Consider the following 20,270-nt stretch of genomic DNA (forward strand, 5'->3'; position numbering starts at 1 on the left):
GGCAGCAGCTGGGTGGGCGTGGCCCCAATACTTGAATCCTATTGGCCGGAGAGAAAGATGAAAGGAAAGGGGGCGTGGTCAGACGGCCGCGGGCCCCAAGGGACAGGTGGAGTCACAATGAAAGCTGCGCGCGCAGCCGCTGTCCCCGCCCACCTCGAGGGAGGGGCGGGGCTTGAGGTGGCAGGCTGCGCGCGCACATCTCCCTATCTGACCGTTCCCGGCCTCCGTCATCAGATTCCGAAAAAATGGCGGGCCTGAGGGGCTGCTCTCCCGCCCTCGCCCTGGACCCTCCTGCACTACATACTCCTCCGAGACGGGGGCCTCGGACCCCAGGGCTCCGGAGGTGGGCAAGGAGCGGAGGGCAGGGCGAAAGGGCATCCCTTCATAGTCCCCTTCCGGACTCCCCATGGCCCTGCCCCAGACTCTCCCATCCCAGAGATCACTTCCGGAAACCTCCCATCTAGCCCTCCACACACTCCCCCTCTCAAGAGTCTCCCCTTCCTTGAGGATCCCTACCCTGATACTGAACCATAACTAACCCCTTTCCCAACTCCTAACCTCCCACACCACCCACACACCCCTTTCCACCCAGAGCCGACTCTAGGCTCAATCAGCATTTTTCCCTCGGATTCCTCTCCAGGACTCAGCCAGGACTTTCCAAAAGTTGCCGCGGGACCTTCCGATCCCCGGTGAGTATGTCTATGCACCCCTCCCTTCTCACCCTCCACCGTGGAAGTCGGTGCTGCTCCCGGCCCCTCCTCTATCCCCAACAGTAGCTGATCCACCCCAGCCCTCTTCAAACCTTCCCCCAGCAGACCTTGTTCTGCTGAGAAACCCCAGGTCATTTCTCAGTCCTTCCCCTTCTCTTCCTCCCTGCCCACCAAGCTTCAAAGAAGCCCTGTCCTGGCATTTGCTGGTGGTACCCCAGGCTCTCCCAGTGGGCTCTGTCTCTCCTCCTTGCTGACAGCACCACAAGTGGTTGGTTTTGAAAACCCCAGGATCCCCTCCCTCACCTGTTCCACCCCACACAGAAACCACTCTCATTCCCTCAGAGGCACGTGCTCTCTCCCGCCTTTGCCATTTGGTTATACTGTCCCTTTCTGGAATACTCTTCCTCCCAGCTCTTTAGCAAGGTGGTGCCTGCTCATCCTTTAGAGTAGAGGTCCCCCAGGGAAGCCTCACCCCCACTTCTGACTCACTCCAGTTGCTGAGACACTCCCTTGGCACACTGTACTTCACCTTAAAAGTACTTTTTCAGGCTTGGTGGCTTTTTTTTTTTTTAAGATTTTATTTATTTGACAGACAGAGATCACAAGTAGTTAGAGAGGCAGGCGGAGAGAGAGGAGGAAGCAGGCTCCCCAAAGAGCAGAGAGCCCGAATCGGGACTCAATCCTAGGACCCTGGGATCATGACCTGAGCCGAAGGCAGAGGCTTTAATCCACTGAGCCACCCAGCCGCCCCTGGTTTTTTGGTTTTTTATTTTAAGATTTTATTTATTTATTTGTCAGAGAGAGCACAAGCAGGCAGAGCGGCAGGCAGTGGGAGAGGGAGAAGCAGGCTCCCTGCCAAGCAGGGAGCCCGAATCAGGACTCAATCCCAGGACTCTGGGATCATGACCTGAGCCAAAGGCAGATACTTAACCAACTGAGCCACCCAGGCATCCCTGACACGTTTTATTGAGTGTCTACTATGTGCCAGGCCCTGTTGGGGACACAGTGAACAAAACACTGTCCCTGCCCTCGTGGGGTTTACACTCCAGGGGCATAAGGCTGACAGTGAACAGAATATTATTTATGAAATGTATATGTCAAGTGGTGATGGGTGTTATAAAATATCAGGACAAAAGAATAGTGAGCTATTGAGGAGTGACCATTTTAGGCGGGGTGGTCTGTGAAGGCCTTCCTGATGAAGTGTGAGTAGAGCTTTAAATGGAGATATCTGGAGGAAAAACATAATTATTTAGGGGCAGAAAGGGCAAAGATGAACTGCAGCCCCGGGGAAGGGGATTGTTACCCAATGGAATTATAAGCCCAATGACATCACAGACTTGAGCATCTGAGGTCTGATTTGGGGCCAGGATGGGCCCTTTAATTAGGACTAGGTGTGGCTAGGACTGAAAGAAAACCCCAAATAATGGTGGCCTAAACCCAGGCCTCTGTCTTGTTCCACTGCACCTTCAGCATGGTTCTACCTATGGCCCAAAACACTGTTCAGCTCTTTGATTACATCCACATTCCAGCCAGCAGGGAGGAGGAAGACAGGCCAGAGAAAGGCGTACCCTCTCGCTGGAAGGACAATTCCCAGACATTGCATACATAATTTCTGATTAACTTCCACTTGCCAGAACTTGGAGGGCTACATCTAATTCCAAGGGCAGCAGGGCAATGTAATCTTATTGGGGGTAGGGGGTATTGGTCACCAAGCAGAAGGTGGGGCAGTGGTTGTTGAAAACAATGTGTAGGTTCTGAATTGTGGATAATGGGTCACTCTGGCTAATGACTTTGTGTGCCGCTCAGCGGCCGTCTCCCAAGTCTGGCCAGGCTGATGGGGCCGGTGGGGAGTCTCTGCACCTTGACATTCAGAAACTGAAGGAAAAGAGGGACCTGCTGGACAAGGAGATCGTCCAGTTAATATCTGAGTAAGTCTCTTTGGGTTCCTCAGCATGCTTAAGATAACTTTTAACCTGGGCCCGGTAACTGAAACCCAGCCACACTAGCTTAGTGTAAAACAAGGGCTATGTCCTATGGAGGGATTCAACGTGTATCAGCAGCCTCTCTCGGGTAGGGGGTGGTCAGACCCAGGAGGAGCAGGAACAAGGGAATGGAAAGCTGTCCAGAGCAGAGGTTATCGCTCTCTCAGTCCATCTCTATTTCTGCTTCTGGTCCTTCTCTGCCTCTGCTTCTGTCTGCACACCACCTCCATTCTCTCTCTACAGGTGGGCTCTCCAGGGCTTGGGGAAAGCTGGCTCTTCCCCAACTCCTGGACTTTCTCACGGCCCTCGCTCCAGCCAGGTGGCACAGACTGAGCAGTCTTTGAATGTGCATTTCACGCAGGAGGGGAATCTGACTAGCCACCCATGTGCCCATCTGTGAATCCCCCTGCGGTGGCCAGGGTCACATAGCACCAGTGTGGCTGGGAACTGCTCCCTCAGGGCACAGGGAGATTTGCCTCCTGAGGGCAGGGTCTGTCTTGTCCATAGTAGATCCTTAGTGAACATTTGTGGTTTTTTGTTTTTCTAAGATTTTATTTATTTACATGACAGACAGAGATCACAAGGAGGCAGAGAGAGAGGGGGAAAGCAGGTTCCCCACTGAGCAGAGAGCCCGATGTGGGGCTTGATCCCAGGACCCCGAGATCATGACCTGAGCCGTCTTGTGGGGCAGCTGGGGGCTCAGTGGGTTAAGCCTCTGCCTTCAGCTCAGGTCCTGATCTCAGGGTCCTGGGATCGAGTCCCACATCGGGCTCTCTGCTCAGTGGGGAGTCTGCTTCCCTCTCTGCCTGCTGCTCCCCCTGCTTGTGCGCTCTCTCTCTCTGATGAATAAATAAATCTTTAAATAGATGCCTTGTTACTCTCTGAACCTTGGATCCTCCTTAGCTTTCTTTTTTTGTTTGTTTAATTTAATAAAGATTTATTTATTTATCTGTCAGAAAGATAAAGAGAACACAAATGGGGACAGTGGCAGACGGAGGGAGAGGCAGGCTCCTCACTGAGCAGGGAGCCTGACGCAGGACTTGATCCTAGGACCCTGGGATCATGACCCGAGCTAAAGGCAGACGCTTAACCAACTGAGCCATCCAGGTGTACCTCTCCTCAGCTTTCTTTTTTCTTTTTTTTTTTTTTTAACTTTTTTAATAAGATTTTTTTATTTATTTGACACAGAGAGAACACAAGTAGGCAGAGAGGCAGGCAGAGGGGGAAGCAGGCTCCCCACTGAGTAGAGAGCCTGATGCGGGGCTGGATATCAGGACCCTGAGATCATGACCTGAGCTGAAGGCAGAGGCTTAACCCACTGAGCCACCCGAGAGCCCCTCTCCTCAGCTTTCTTAAAGATAGTCTCTCTCTCTCTCTCCACCCCTCACCCCAGAGGCTACAGTGTGGATGAACTGGAGGACCACATCTCCCAGCTCCATGAGTATAATGACATCAAGGATGTAGGCCAGATGCTTCTAGGCAAACTAGGTGAGCAACAGGACCCCAGAGGAGCACCAGGGCTTGGAGGGAAGGAGTCTGCATTCCCCCGGGGTGTCTGGATTTTGCTCCTGGGCCCTCTAACTTGCCAGCCTTCCTATCCTCCTCAGCCGGCCCCTCCCCGAATGCCCTGGTGCAGCTGTACAGCTCTTGCAGGAGTCCCTGAGGTTTCTTCCCTCAAGTGTAGAGCCCGCTTCAGTGCCCCAGGCAGGTTTGAACATGAACTTGCCTGCCTGCTAGATTGAGGGCTGTGGTTCCCGGTCTTCTGGGGCCTACTCAGCCTTAAGTGGCTGACTTGCTCCAGAGGCAGAAGATCACAGAAGGGGGACTCTGTGACTTTAAGGAGTATTTTGTTCTTCCTTGAACACAGTCACTATCCAGAGGGCTCAGCCAAGGCACAGACATCTGTGTGCCTGGGCTGGTTAGGACAGTCCGGTTTGGAGGAAGCGAAGGCATGGATGGCCTCAGTCCAGTCACCTGGCTGGGGTCAGTGGACACTCCAGCGTTCAGCAGCCAGTGACTGTGTGGGAGAGGGTGCGGGGCTGGGATGTCTGCCTGGTCGCTGCGGGAGTTTAGCACTTCCTGTAGAATTGCCCATCAGCATCCAGGAGTCTGTGGCGGGGAGGGCTTCTCTGTTCCAGTGGAGACTGGGTCCCAAGGAAGGAAAGGGGACAACAGGAGGAGGGAAATACAGATGGAGAAAGGAGGGTGATCAGGCCCCAAGGAGAAAGGGAGGTGAGGGGACTGTAGCCTGGTGGTTAAGCACATCAGTTCTTGGGAGATGGAACCCAGCTTGAGACCTGTCTTTCCCGGCCTGGGACCTGGAGAGGACAGAGCAGCCTCTCCTCTGAGGTGACATTTACTGAGCACCTGCTCTGCGCTGCTCTGCAGGGTGTGGGGCACCCTAGTGAACCTACTTAAAGGACCCCGTTCTCATGTGACTCAGGTTTTGGTATTAGAGGAGGGGTGGGGAAAGGTCAGTAAGTAAAGGAACATGAACAAAGGAATTATAAAATGTGTTAAGTGTTATGAGGGAAACAAAGGCCAGAGATGGAAAGGAATATTGAGGTTTGAACAGGGTGGTGGGTAGGGAGGAGCTAAGGCAGTAAGGATAGGCCTCTCAGGAGACCCCTTCCCCTGGGAGGAAGAAAGTGTCTTTGAGGGAGCAGGAGAAATGGCACCACCAAATGGCCAGGGCATGACCCATGGGCCAGGCGAAGGAGTGAGGGTTTTCAGCAGTCCCCAGGTGGGATGTAAATATAAGTTTGCCTTTTCAGCAGGTGGCTGTAGCTGCTCTGTGTGGAGTCCCTGTTTGACTCCTCTGTGAAGTGGGGTAAGGGTTCAGTAAGTCTAGTTTGGGGTGACCAAGCAGAGCCCACAGTGGTAGGGTCTGGAAGGAGTAGCAAGAGGATATGTCAGCCAACTAGGGGAGCAGGGGGGAGGTCCAGGAGTGGGTCCTGGGGAGGTCAGGCCTTTGGCCATTCTCCCTTCCACTCCTCCCAAGCGACATGCGTTCTTCCTTCTTTCTTTCCTTTCAGCCGTGATCCGAGGTGTCACCACCAAAGAACTGTATCCAGAATTTGGCCTGGATGTGAATGACTGAGCCAAGGTTCACAGCCCTTTGTCCACAGCCCAGTGAGACAGGCAGATTTAAACATGAGAGGCAGTGAGAGCCCAGCACCCACAGGCTTCCCAGCAAGGAAGTGTCAGAAGCCATTTTCTAGAGAACTCAGTCTGAGTCAGAGGGAGCCCAGACAAGAGCTGGACAGCGAAGAGCTATTCCCTGCTCCAAGTTTCCTGAAATGTTCCCAAGATGTATCTATGTGTGTATGTCTCCCATTTGTAAATAAACACACAAGCAATCTGGGTGTGAATCTATACATTGAGACCCTCTCCTCTGGTAGCCCCTTAATCTTCCTCTGGAGAAAGAGAGCCTGCCTTGGATTGTACCGAGCTTACATGTACCAAGCACGGTGCTGAGCACCTGACATCCGTTATCTCTAATGCCTTAGTCCATCCCATGAGAAATGAATATTGGTATCCCCCCCGTACAGATGAGCAAATTGAGGCTCAGAGAAGCAAAGTGACTTACCCAAGGTCACACAGCCAGTAAGTGGCAGAGCAGAGATTCAAGCATAAGTCTCATTCTGAGGCTTATGGTGTGCAATACAGCCTTTCTGGGTTGGGGGCCAGGCAGGGAGGAGCTGAGTGTGAGGCAGTGACGCTGGGGGAATTCTTCCCTTGTGAGTCCCATCTGCACAAGGAAGTTTCCAGGCCCGACTACAGTCCTCTGCCACGGTGGGGCAAGCTGTCGCTTCTCCCTTGTGTCTTGCTTGTCCTGATCCACCAGCACCGGCAGAAGGAAGACGAGTGTTGCAAGTGCCAGGTGCAATCCAGAATGGCAGGATTTCACACTGGACCCGCCAAGAGTTCTGACTGTCCCAGCTGCTCAGCCGGCTGTCCCTGCTGGACATCTTCTTGAGATCATCAGTGTGATAGCAGAGCTTGAGGGCAGGCCGCCATGAGGTGAAGGAAGCACAGTTTCTAAAAACCAGCCATGTGAGTCAGGCCTGGGTGTGGGTTCCAGCTCTGCCCACCTAGGAGCCGTGTGATCACAGCCACTGACTTGGCCTCTATAAGCAGAAATCACAGTAGGACCATATGCGGCGGGCGGTTAGCATAAGCTGCCTCAGCAAACAACCCCACATCTCCGTGGCTGAGCACAGGAAAGTTTACTGATCAAATCTGATGAAGGTCTGGGACCGCCCCCTACCCCCTCCCCTGCCGCATTTTAGGGCTTCGCTGGAATCCACAGCAGGGAGTGGAGACGAGGAGACGCCTCAAGTCTGAATCAACCCGTCCCCCTATCGGCAGCCATCACTCCTCTCACAGACAGTTGTCCAGAACAACTAGTCTCGGGGCCCAAACCCACCAAAGGAGACTGGGACTGGGAAAGGAGGGTGAGCACCTGGATATGGGGCGGGGACTGGCTGCCGTCTGAGCCCCACCTGCCTAGCTGCCAGTGCCCCATCCGCGCTCCTCAGTGGCTGGCCTGACCTGTGCCCATGCCTGTGCCCCGGCCCCGGCCCCGTCCAGGTGGCAGACACATTCACACATTCGTTTCGGATGCATGCCCTCCTTGATGACCACGAGAGCCAGAGCGCTTTCCCATTTGGGGCCATTTCTTGCCATTTCCTATACCTTCACGTCATTGTGTCCACAGGTTTTCACAACCACCTGACACCAGACAGCTCCCATCATCCTCCTCACTTTGTAGAAGAGGAAACAGGCTCAGTGAGTAGAAGCAACCTGTCAAAGTCACACAGTGGCCAAGCGGGAACAAAAGCCCCTGTCTGTCTGGCTCCAGACTCCGGCCTTCCAACCCGGGCCCCACACTGTGAGGCCTTCATGGGTTCTCCTCCCAGCCTGGGTGCCCTCTGAGGACAAGACTGTCAGATTCATCTCGAGTGACACCTTCTGTGCCTGCACCTCACATGTATTTAGTATTTCCCTACCAAATGTGACCCTGATCCCAACCTCTAGGTCCTGAGGGAGAGCTAGTGATCTAACTGGAGATGGGTGCAGGACGGGGTCAGGCTTTCAGAGTCTCTCACATGTCTGAAGTCCTACACAGCTGTCCCCTCACTTTTCCCTTGCAGCTTCCTGGGCCACATCACCTTCCAGTGTAGGAGGAGCAAGAGAGGTCAGCAGCCAGGCTTGGGGTGAGGGGGGCAGCCTCAGGAGGAGAGGCCCCCACCTGCAGGTTCCCCCCCCACCTCGCCCCATTTTCTCCACACAGACAGCTGGCTTGTCGTATCTCTGTCTACACTGTGTGTCTCCATGCCAGGAGCTGGGAGCCACAGCCCCTGGTTCTCTGCCATGCAGTGTTCACCTGCCAGCAGAAGTCAGGGGTCTAAGAAATGATGACAATGCAGTTCGATCAAAGGCTGTTGTGGGTCACAGAAACACGTGAACAGCACCTAACCAGTTTGGGACACTGGGGAAATGTCACAGGGTAGAGACACCCATGCATGTACTGGGAGTCCTCCAGACAAGAACATGGGTGAGGATTCCAGGAGGAGAAATGACATTGACAGAGGCCCTGAGGCGGAGATCTTGGTGGACCCAGGACAGGTACTGGGCACTCAGTCTGCTTGGACAGGGATTAGAGACAATTTTCTGACTATTTACTTGGACTCTTGGTGCAGATGGGACCCTACTCCAGACACAGTGTTAACCCAGCTCTGCATTTGGGGCTGATGATTTTTGCAGGGAGATAGGTACAGTTTTTATTTTCTGTAACTCACATTTCATGATCTAACTCCTACAGTTTGAAAAAAAAATCCAATGAGACATTAGCTCCAATGAAGACGTTAAAAGAAGACACATAGTGGGTGCCTGACAGGCTCGCTCGGAAAAGGGTGCAACTCTTGATCTCGGGGTTCATGTGTTTGAGCCCCATGTGGAGCATGGAGATTACTTAAATAAAACTTTAAAAAAACAAAAATAAGGGACACTTCAGTGGCTCAGTCGGTTAAGGGTCTGACTCTTGACTTCATCTCAGGTCATGATCTCAGGGTCTTGAGATGGAGCCCCGTGTCGGGCTCTGTGCAGGGCATGGATCCTGCTTAAGATTCTCTCTCTCTCTCTCTCTCTAAAAATTAAAAATAAAAAAGACACATAATTAAAAACAACAGGGAATGCCCCAAAATAATAATAACCCTGGGGCGCCTGGGTGGCTCAGTAGGTTAAAGCCTCTGCCTTCGGCTCGGGTCATGATCCCAGGGTCCTGGGATCGAACCCCGCATCGGGCTCTCTGCTCAGCAGGGAGCCTGCTTCCTCCTCTATCTCTCTGCCTGCCTCTCTGCCTGCTTGTGATCTCTGTCTGTCAAATAAATAAATAAATAAAATCTTAAAAAAAAAATAATAGGGGCGCCTGGGTGGCTCAGTGGTTTAAGCCTCTGCCTTCAGCTCAGGTCATGATCTCAGGGTCCTGGGATTGAGCCCCACGTCTGGCTCTCTGCTCAGCGGGGAGCCTGCTTCCCCCTCTGTCTGCCTGCTTCCTCCTCTCTGCCTGTTTCTCTGCCTACTTGTGATCTCTCTCTCTGTGAATAAATAAATAAAAATCTTTTAAAAATAATAATAATAACCCTTATTCAAGATGGGAGGATTCTGGGTGTTTTCTCTTTTCTTATGTTTTTCTCTAGAGCAGGCTGCTATCACACGGTGGGTCCGGTGCCAGAACCCCTACACCTCCCACCTGCTGACTCTCTCCATTCCCAGTCCAGCCAGTTAACCCTGACCTTCCCGGAATTAATCCTTTATTTGCTTTGCTTTATTCCTTCCCTTTTTCCTTAACTCTGTACTAGTTATTTTGCTTGATTCTAAACTTATCCTCAACCCTAGTTCCAAATATTACTAGAGATCATTTTTCCCTGGACCCTCGCCTCTTTACAAAATACAGAAAGACCTGAGTCCCAAGACCTCTTGTGGCTATGTACTTGTATTCTGGCAGTTGTCCTGAGTTGCGTTTCTTCTGGAAGGCATCGCATGGCACTGGGGCTGATCCCAGGTTCTCAAGCTGAGAATGAATGAATGAATACACTGCCCAGAACTCCTGAGACCAAGAAGGATGCTGAAAAGGAAAGCATCACCTGAATCCATTTCCTCTTTTGTGAGGTCAGGTCTGTCCGGTGTCGTGGCAGGCGGAGACCTCTAGGGGGCAGTGTCTGCCCAGAGATGCGCCGAAGGCGGGGGAGGCAAGCACTAGGAAGGTTTTGCTGGGAAGGTCCCAGCCTGCGGAGCCACTGGCCTAGGACAACCAGATCGTCAACACGCCCCACACAGAAGTGGGGTTCTCGCGGGCAGCACCCCTCTCAGGAGTCTGGAGTGACCCCAACCCCTGCCACAGGCGGTAAGGAGCCCACTGGCTGTGAGATGCGGAGAGTGACAAGTGCCATTTCTCAGGGGTCGCCTCTGTGGCGGCAGAGGAGGGTACCTCTGTCACAGACCTCAATGGTTTGATCGCATCTAGTGTAAACCTGACTCAAAACCATTTATTATCCAGCCCCTACGGCATGAACACAACACAACCTGCATTGTTGTCATCCCTGGGGACGGAAAGGGGTCATTTCTGGACAGCCCACCCTCAGGGAGGCAGTGTCACCAAACAGCACCCCACTTAGGCTCTGCTCAGAAGGGGACGCATCGGGGAAGGGGTGTGGGGAGGAAGGCCAGGAGCCCAGGGCCCCACTGTGGTGGGAGAAGGATGCCTGCAGCCACCCCCCACGCCTGCCCCGGATGCCCTGGAGGCACTGTGATGAAAGTTCTGGGTCAGGTGGATGGGGACTGACAATAAGGTGGAAGGTGACAGCCACACACTCAAACCTGTCAACAAGCCGGAGGGCTCCCCAGAGAAAGGGTTGATGGTGGTAGCAGCTACCCTTTACGAAACGCCCAGGCCGAGAGACAAGCATGTCACCAGGTACATCCCATCCCCACCTCCCAATCACTGAGTGCATTAGGTGGAGTCTCCCCATTTCCAAACAGCAGCTCAGGGGTGGAGTGACTCGCTCCAGGTCACAGGGCAGATTAATAGCTGCACTGTCCGACCCCAGGGCCTGGCTCCACGGGGGGATGTCCTGCCTCCCCAGCAGAGGCCCAGCCTCCCAGGAGTCTCTCACCCAACATTATGCGTTGACAAAAGGAGGAGTTAGAACCTGAACCCAGAACTCTCTGAGCCCTTAAGCTCAAGGTCTTAACCACAAATCTCCTGTGCTTCTTAGAATTTGTATCTGCCCAAGCCCTGACCTAGCAGCCAGGCCAGTGGCCAACAGTGAACAGCCTTGGCCTTGACCCCTCTTTCCCAATTCGTCTGAGCAGGAGGCTTTGCTCCCTTCCCGGGGACCCTCTCATTCCTAACATCGGGGCAGGACCAGACCCTCTCCCGACCTTTAGCTTCCTCAGCCTCTTGTGTTCATCCCGGAATCCCAAAGGATCTCAGCCGGAATGACCATCACAGCATATAACACCGGGAGAGCATTGCCAGACCCCAGGCCTAGAGTTCAGCGCGATAGCGCCTGTGTTTGCGCAGATTCCTAAGAGGTACAAGCCTATTCCCGTTTTCCAGAAGAGGCAAATGAAACTCAGAGAGGGTAAGCCACTTTCCCAAGGTCACACATCTAAGAGCAGACTTAGAGGTTAAAGTTTCCAAAGATGTGCACTTTAAAGTCCAGGTAATAATTTCCAAACCTCTGATTATCATAATTATCTGAAAGGGCTTTTTAAAAATAAAGATTTGGGTGCCTGACTCCGCCTGAGGGATTCTGATTTTGTAGGCCTGGGGCAGGCCTGTATTTTTTTAACGAGCTCTCCAGGTGTTCTTGATATATGACCTCTCTGGTGAGTGAGCCTTGGCAGTTGGTGAAATGGCTTCTAACCGCGGGTAATAACGTCGGATCAAACACTGCCTCCAAACCAGCTATATTTCAACCCATCTAGAGTCCTGGCCCAAAAGATCCAGCTCTAGCTCAGACTCCAGTGGGATCTGATCTGCCTTCTCCCCAGAGCCCTCTCACAGGTCCCCGTGTTTGTTGGCTCGGCCACTTGGCCAGAGGGACCTGTCGCCCCACCCTCCCCCTGGCTCCAGCGGACTTGCCTGGCTGGTTTGCCGGGACCAGCTCCACCCGTCTTGCCATCTTAGGGCTCCTCTTGCTTCTGACTTATCAGGGGCTCAGGAAGTACTTGCAGCGGTCGGCGGCGGGGACCACGTGGAAGAGGGCTGGACGGGGAGTCACTCTAACCACAGGCTGCATTGCAGACCACAAGGGGACTGGCAGGCGCCCCCAGACAGCCCCCATCCCCCACCCCCTGCCACCGCGGCCAGTACCAGTCCCTCCCTGGCCACCCACCTGATGCTTGTCTCTCTCAGCCAACCTCCACCACCCCCACACAGGCACTTCTGTAGTGTGACTAATGTGGGCCCCTCCTGCTCTCCAGCCCGTCTCTCTCCATCGTCCCACCCTTCCTGCTAAGGTGCTCGAAAGAGGGGGTTAGTTAGGGACTGACAAGATTCGCAGCGGAGATCCAGATGTGGATGATATGGTGTTGGAAAGAGTTCTTTGTTTGGCTTTGAAACCGTGGCCAAACAGAGGAAGTTCAGCAGGCCGTGCCACGGACAGACAGTTGTAGGAGGCTGGGTTAGCATGAACTTGGCCGAGTCTATACTGGAGGTAAAATAAAAGGTGTTGTGGCCACTTCCTGAGGGATCAGAGCTGTGAAGGTGGGGTTTAATGATTCTAAAGATACAGGCCATTGTGTCCGCTCATTATTATGATAATGTCTATGTGTGTTCTAGGCGAGGAGTGCTAGGTCCTTCTAACTTTCAGTGGGACATTTCCAGAGCCCAGCTTCTGAGGTGGTAAAGTCTGGGGAGGGGTGGGGACAGGAGGGCTGGGAAGGTAGGAATAGGAGAGGGGGCACCTAGGAGAGAGGGAGTAAGGGGAGTGCTCTGGGCCAACCTATAAAGAGAAAATTCTTACATTGAAAGCTGCGGTTATCTGGGCATTAATATCCAATGCGCATGTTCTCGGCACCGCTCCAAACTCTGGGGATGCAATAGTGGGAAAACAAATATCCCAGGGCTTGTGAACCGACACACTAAGGCTGGGAGAAGACAATAAATCAAATAAAAGATAAATCATCCTTTGGATGGTGCCAAGTGCCAGCAAGAAGAATAAACAGGGAAGAGAGATGGAACCTGAAGCCTATAAAATTTGGGTCCCCTTCCCCAAAGACATATTGAATGAATTCAAGTTTAGGTCCTGGGCTCAAAAGGGGGCCTATTCTAGAGCAGAATAATTTTTCTAAGTATATATTTTTTAAAGATTTTATTTGACAGAAAGAGAGTTTTTTTACGATGTATATTTCTTTATTTTTTTAAGATTTATTTATCTCAGAGAGAGAGAGAGAGAGAGAGGGAGCAGGGGGAGGCGCAGAGGGAGAGGGAGAGAGAATCCTTGAGCAGACACCCTGCCCCGCTGAACGCAGAGCCCAGCATGGGACTCAATCCCAGGACCCTGAGATCATGACCTACGCTGATATCAAGAGCCGGCCACTTAACCAACTGAGCCACCCAGGCACCCCTAAAGATGTTTATTTTTAAGTCATCCTTAAACCCTATATGGGGCTCAAACTCACAACCCTGAGATCAGGAGTCCTGTGTTTCACCGACTGAGCCAGCCAGCCGGGTTTCTGGGGCAGTCTCTTAGAGGTTTTTGTTTTTGTTTTGTTTTATTTACTTGTTAGAGAAAGAGCACACAAGCAGGGGGAGCAGCAGAGGCAGAGGGAGAAGCAGGCTCCTGGCTGAGCAGGGAGCCCCATGCAGGGCTGTGCCAAAGGCAGACACTTAACCAACTGAGAGTCTCCTCCTTTTTTTAAGAGTTGTCCCCCCGCCACCCCGCCCGGGGTGGTTTTAAGTAGGGTGGGAAGGTGACAGTGGAGTGGAGACCCACAGGAGGGGACAGAGGGCACTGAACAAGTGGAGACGGTCTTGAGATAGGAGCGTTTGAGGAACAGTGTGGAAACCCATGTGGGCTCCCTAGGGCAAATGATGGAAAGGGAAGGGGTGGGGCCGGGGCGGGCAGCAGATAGTGAGGGCCTTTGAAGGACCTTGGCTTCTATTCTAGGGGAGCAAGGAAAAGCTTTGCACAGAAAAGTAACAAGTCTGACTTGCATTTTTACAAAATCCCTCTGTCCACCAAGTGGATGGGTTATGAGGGTGGACCCGGGTGAAGGTTGGTAAATGGTCAGATTCCGAAAACAACAGCATTTTGAAGGCACAGCCAGCAGCATTTGCTAATGGATGAAGAATGGGGCGTGTGGGAAAGGGGGCCTACTGGGATCTGGGCCACAGTGACTGGAAGGGTGGAGTTGGCTCCCTGGAGCGAGGAAGGGACTGGGGGGGTAGGGGAGGTGGGGGGGTGGGGGGGGATAAGGAGCTGGGTTTGGGTTCTGTGAGGTTTGAGCCGCCAAGAAGCGAGAATGCTGGGTGATAGGGATTTGGGGATGGAGCTCCTGGGAAAGGTCAGGCCGGACATAGAGCTGGGGACATCCACCTTGTAACAACCCCTGGTTTCCAGAGCCATGTGATTTCCCCTGACATCACCTAGGACTGTGTGAGCTGAGAAAAGAGCTGGAAGGAGGCTGGGAGCACCAATGAGGAGAACTCGGAGGATAAGGGATCCCATAAAGAAGACCAAAAAGCAACCAGGGAGGGAGGAGGAGCCCAGGGGAAGGCCCTTGAAGACATCCCGGGCGGGGGAGGCGGGGGGGGGGGGGGGGGCGGCGGGAGGGGCTTACTGTGACCTTGGCAGGAGCGGTTTCTGGAGCGCAGTGGAGACTGAAAGTCTGATTGGAGGGGTTTCAGGCGGCATGAGACAAGAACAGAGGACAGTCACCAGAGACAGACTTTCCGGTTTTGTTCTTAAAGGTGGTACAGAAACTAAGTAACTGGAGAGAGACCTAAGGTCAATAAAGAGTTCATGTTTGTTTTTCTGTATGGGAATTGGTGGGGGTGGTAAAATATACATAAATTTGACCATTTTAAACCTTTTTAAGTGTAGTTCAGGGGCATTTCCCATCCCCTCCCCAGCCCCTGGCACCCAACCTTCTACTGTCTGTCTATATGACCTTGATGACCCTAGGGACCTCCTAAGTAGTGGAATCATACGGTATTTTCTTCTCTTTCTTTCTTTTAAAGGTTTTTTTTGGGGGGGGGGGTGGACAGAGAGATCACAAGTAGGCAGAGAGGCAGGCAGAGAGAGCAGGGGAAGCAGGCTCCCCGCTGAGCAGAGAGCCTGATGTGGGGCTTGATCCCAGGACCCTGAGATCATGACCTGAGCCAAAGGCAGAGACTCAACCCACTGAGCCACCCAGGCACCCCAGTATTTGTCTTCTCATAACTGGCTTGTTTCAGTTAACATCATCCTCAAGCCTCATTCGTGCTGTGGCAGGTGCCAGGACTGCCTTCCTTTCTCATCCTTGAATAATGTTTCATTGTATGGATGGACCACATTTTTGATCTTGAACTTATCCTTCCCATGGACATGGGCGTCGTTTCTCTCTTGGCTACCGTGAATGCCGTGACGCACGTGAGTGTGCAAATATCCGTCTGAGTCTTTGCCTTCAATTCTTTGGGGTGTATGTCCAGAAGTGGAACTGCCGAATCCTATGGTAATTCTATGTTTAATTTTTTGAGGAACTGCCGTGCTGTTTTCTACTTGTGTGTTTTTAAATTTTTTAAATTTTTATTTATTTGAGAGAGAACAGGCAGGGGCAGTGGCAGGCAAGGGGGAGGAAGAAACAGGACCCCGCTGAGCAGGCAGCCCCGATGTGGGACTCAATCCCAGGACCCCACGATCATGACCTGAGCCAAAGGCAGACGTTTAACCAACTGAGCCACCCAGGGGCCCCCCATTGTGTGTTTTTAAGATATGAGATGTAGAGGCACGTGTGTATGCTGATGGGAATGATCAAGTAAAAAAGAGACAATCATGAAGCCCAAGAGACAGGGAATTGCCAGGGTGATGACCTTAGCTCAGGAGAAACGGTAGGGTCAGGTGCACAAGCCCAGGTATACCTCATTGTAGCGCACTTTGCTTTATTGTGTTTTGCAGATACTTGTTTGCAAATTGAAGGTTTGTGGCAATCTGGCATTGAGTCCTACTGGCGCCATTTTTCCAACAGCATTTGCTTACTTTGTGTCCCTCCGTCACAGTTCGGTCATCCTCTCAACATTCCAAACTTTCTCATTATTATTATATTTGTGGGGTTTTTTGTTTGTTTTTTTTTTTAAGATTTATTTATTTATTTATTTATTTATTTATTTGACAGACAGAGATCACAAGTAGGCAGAGAGGCAGGCAGAGAGAGAGAGGAGGAAGCAGGCTCCCCACTGAGCAGAAAGTCCGATGCGGGGCTCGATCCCAGGACCCCGAGATCATGACCTGAGCTGAAGGCAGAGGCTTAACCCACTGAGCCACCCAGGCGCCCCTCATTATTATTATATTTGTTGTGGTGATCTGTGATCAGTGATCTGGGATGTTACCGTTGTAATTTTTGGGGGGGCACCATGAACTTTGCTCATAGAAAACAGTGAACAGGGGCACCTGGGTGGCTCAGTGGGTTAAGCCGCTGCCTTCGGCTCAGGTCATGATCTCAGGGTCCTGGGATCGAGTCCCGCATCGGGCTCTCTGCTCAGCAGGGAGCCTGCTTCCCTCTCTCTCTCTCTCTCTCTCTGCCTACTTGCGATCTCTCTGTGTCAAATAAATAAATAAAATCTTTAAAAAAAAAAAAAGAAAGAAAGAAAACAGTGAACATGGGGCGCCTGGGTGGCTCAGTGGGTTAAAACCTCTATGTTCAGCTCAGGTCATGATCCCAGGGTCCTCAGATCGAGCCCTGCATCAGGCTCTCTGCTCAACAGGGAGCCTGCTTCCCCCTCTCTCTCTCTCTGCCTGCCTCTCTGCCTACTTGTGATCTGTCTGTCAAATAAATAAATAAAATCTTAAAAAAAAAAAAAAAAAAGAGACAGCGAACTTAACTGATCAATGTGTGTGTTCTCATTGCTCCACTGACCAGCCATTTCCCACTCCGTCTCTTTCTTTCCTCCAGCCTTCCTATTCTCTGAAATGCAACAATATTGAAATTAGATCAATTAATAACCCTATAGTAGCTTCTAAGTGTTCAGTGGTTTAGATAGAAGACCAGACAGACCATAACACATGCCCTTAAGCCAATGGCTAATCAGGATCAAGGCTTGATTCTCTTCAATGCTGTAAAGGCTGAAAGACGTGAAAAGCTGCAGAAGAAAGTCTAGTTTACAACCTGAAGTAGAGGTTGGTTCATGAGGTATAGAAAGAGACCAGTCTCTGTAACATAAAAATGTAAGGTAAAACAGCGAGTGTTGATGGAGAAGCTCCAGCAAATTCTCCAGAAGACCTAGCTCAGATCACTAATGCAGGCGACTACACGAAAAAAGATTATTTTTTTACCAAATTTTTTTTAAAGATTTTATTTATTTATTTATTTGACAGAGAGAAACGGCAAAAGAGGGAACACAAGCAGGGGGAGTTGAAGAGGGAGAAGCAGGCTTCCCGTTGGGTGGGGGCGTCCAATGCGGAACTCGATCCCAGGACTCTGGGATCATGACCCAAGCTGAAGGCAGATGCTTAACGACTGAGCCACCCAGGTGCGCCGAAACAACAGATTTTTTTTTTAAGACTTTATTTATTTATTTGACAGACAGAGATCACAAGTAGGCAGAGACACAGGCAGAGAGAGAGAGAGGAAGCAGGCTCCCTGCCAAGCAGAGAGCCCGATGCGGGGCTCAATCCCAGGACCCTGAGACCATGACCCGAGCCGAAGGCAGAGGCTTTAACCCAATGAGCCACCCAGGCACCCCATAACAGTTTTGGTTTGTTTTTTTTTAAGATTTTATCTATTTATCTGACAGACAGATCACAAGTAGGCAGAGAGGCAGGCAGAGAGAGGAAGGGAAGCAGGCTCCCCGCCGAGCAGAAAGCCCGACCGACGTGGGGCTGGATGCCAGGACCCTGGGACCACGAACCGAGCCGAAGGCAGAGGCTTCAACCCACTGAGCCACCCAGGCACCCCCCCCCCCCATAACAGATTTTTAATGTAGACAGAACAGCCTTCTGTTGGAAGAAGATGCCATCGAGGACATTCCTAGCTAGAGAGGAGAAGTCAATGCCCGGCTTCAAAGCTTCCAAGGACAGGCTGGCTCTCGGGTTAGGGGACTTTAAGTTAAAGCGAATGAATGTTCATGGACCATTCCAAAAATCCTAAGGCCCTTAAGAATTGCCAAATCTGGGACGCCTGGGTGGCTCAGTGGGTTAAAGCCTCTGCCTTTGGCTCGGGTCATGATCTCAGGGTCCTGGGATCAAGCCCCGCATCGGGCTCTCCACTCGGTGGGGAGCCTGCTTCCTCCTCTCTCTCTCTCTGCCTGCCTCTCTGCCTGCTTGTGATCTCTGTCTGTCAAATAAATAAAAATAAAATCTTAAAAAAAAAAAAAAAGAATTGCCGAATCTACTTTGCCTGTGCCCTCTCAGTGGAACCACAAAGCCTGGATGATGACACATCTATTTACAGCGCAATTTATTGAATATTTTAAGCCCACTGTTGAGACCTGCTACTCAAGAAAAAAAAAATTGCTTTCAATATATTACTGCTCACTGACAATGTACCTGGTTACCCAAGAGAGTGATGGAGATGGACAATAGACTATGTTTTCATGCCACCTACCACAACATCCATCCTGAAACCCATGGATCAAGCAGTCATTTCAAGTTCCTAATGTTATTGTTTAAGAAATATATTTTGTGGGGCGCCTGGGTGGCTCAGTCGGTCAAGCATTTTTTGCAACACCATTTGTTGAAGAGACTTCCTTTTTTCCATTAGATCTTCTTTCCTGCTTTGTCGAAGATTAGTTGACCATAGAGTTAAAGGTCCATTTCTGGGGTCTCTGTTCTGTTCCCCTGATCTATGCGTGTGTTTTTGTATCAATACCATACTGTCTGGATGATTACAGCTTCATAGTAGAGCTTGAAGTCCAGAATTGTGATGTGTCCAGCTTTGGTTTTCTTTTTCAAGATTGCTCTGGCCATTCAGGGTCTTTGGTGGCTCCATACAAATTTCGGTTTGTGCGAGGTCTATGAAAAATGCTGGTGGTGTTTTGATAGGAATAGCATTAAATGTGTTAGATTGCTTTGGAATTAGTATAGACATTTGAACAACGCTTGTTCTTCCAGTTCCTGAGCACGGAATGCTTTTTCATTCCTCTGTGTCCTCTTCAATCTCTTTCATATGTCTTCTGTAGTTTTCAGAGTACAGATCTTTCAACTCTTTAGTTAGGTTTATTCCTAGGTATCTTATTGTTTTGTAATGGGATTGACTCCTTGATTTCGTTTTCTGCTGCTTCGTTATTGGTGTATAGAGATGCAACAGATTTCCGCACATTGATTTTATATCCTGTGGCTTTGCTGAATTTGTGTGTGAGTTCTAACAATTTTTTTGGTGGAGTCTTTCAGGTTTTCTACAGGGAGTATCATGTCATCTGCAAATAGTGAAAGTCTGACTTTCCTTGCCTTTTATTTCAGGATGCCTTTTATTTCTTTTTGTTGTCTTATGGCTGAGGCTAAGACTTCCAGTAATTTGTTCAATAGTAATGGTGAGGGCGCCTGGTTGGCTCAGTGGGTTAAGCCTCTGCCTTCAGCTCAGGTCATGGTCTCAGGGTCCTGGGATTGAGGCCCGCATCGAGCTTTCTGCCCAGCAAGGATCCTGCTTCCCCTTCTCCCTCTGCCTGCCTCTCTGCCTACTTGTGATCTTTCTCTCTGTCAAATAAATAAATAAAATCTTAAAAAAAAAAAAAAGTAATGGTGAGAGTAGACATTCTTGTCTTGTTCCTGACCATTGGGGAAAGGGTCTCATTTTTTCCCCCACTGAAGTCGATGTTAGCTGTGGGTCTTTTATATATGACTTTTATGATGTTGAGGTATCTTCCATACATCCCTACTTTGTTGAGGGTTTTTATCAGGGATCCCACTTTGAGAAAACCCCTACTGTGGACAGGATGCTATCACACAGCATCACAAGCTACAGAGACATCATTCATGAGAGGAAGAGTCAGCTGATGCAGCAAACTCCGTTGGCTTATTTTGGGAAATTTCATGGCCCACCCACCTTCAGCTACCACCACCCTGACCAGTCGGCAGCATCGACATCCAGGCAAGACCCTCCACCAGCAAAAAGATGATGATTTGCTGAAAGCTCAGATAACAGTTATCTTTTTTTTTTTTTTTTTTTTTTTAGCAATAAAGTGTTTTTAAAAGTGGGGGAGGATGGGACAGAGGGAGAGAGAGAATCTTAAGCAGGTTCCATGCCCAGGGTGGAGCCTGACATGGGCCTCGATCTCACAACCCTGAGATCTGACCTGAGCCGAAATCAAGAGTCGGACGATTAACTTAACGAGCCACCGAGCCCTGTATTGTTTTTTTAGACATAATTC

The 20,270-nt window shown here is 50.9% G+C and overlaps 1 protein-coding gene and 1 long non-coding RNA gene across 4 annotated transcripts; both read left to right on the forward strand.

Moving 5' to 3' along the window:
- The first annotated feature begins 141 nt into the window (after nucleotides 1–141).
- SWI5 (SWI5 homologous recombination repair protein) lies at nucleotides 142–8,659 on the forward strand. Of its 3 annotated transcripts, XM_047699038.1 has the most exons (6): nucleotides 149–343; nucleotides 641–689; nucleotides 2,517–2,638; nucleotides 4,086–4,180; nucleotides 7,413–7,483; nucleotides 8,520–8,637. In XM_047699038.1, the coding sequence occupies exons 1-6, from the start codon at nucleotides 246–248 to the stop codon at nucleotides 8,538–8,540; spliced, it is 456 nt and encodes a 151-aa protein (XP_047554994.1). In that variant the 5' UTR covers nucleotides 149–245; the 3' UTR covers nucleotides 8,541–8,637. The 3 variants fall into 3 exon arrangements, with proteins under 3 accessions (XP_047554993.1, XP_047554994.1, XP_047554995.1); XM_047699037.1 differs by having other exon boundaries at nucleotides 142–343; nucleotides 7,413–8,659; XM_047699039.1 differs by lacking the exons at nucleotides 7,413–7,483; nucleotides 8,520–8,637 and adding an exon at nucleotides 5,728–6,067 and having other exon boundaries at nucleotides 160–343.
- Nucleotides 8,660–15,072: 6,413 nt separating this feature from the next.
- LOC125084061 (uncharacterized) lies at nucleotides 15,073–20,088 on the forward strand. The gene is made up of 2 exons (XR_007122454.1): nucleotides 15,073–15,421; nucleotides 19,865–20,088. It is a non-coding gene; the product is annotated as an uncharacterized LOC125084061 (long non-coding RNA).
- The last annotated feature ends 182 nt before the right edge of the window (nucleotides 20,089–20,270 follow it).

The sequence above is a fragment of the Lutra lutra genome, chromosome 13 (genome assembly GCF_902655055.1).
Source record: "Lutra lutra chromosome 13, mLutLut1.2, whole genome shotgun sequence".
In the NCBI taxonomy this organism is placed as follows: Eukaryota; Metazoa; Chordata; class Mammalia; order Carnivora; family Mustelidae; genus Lutra; species Lutra lutra.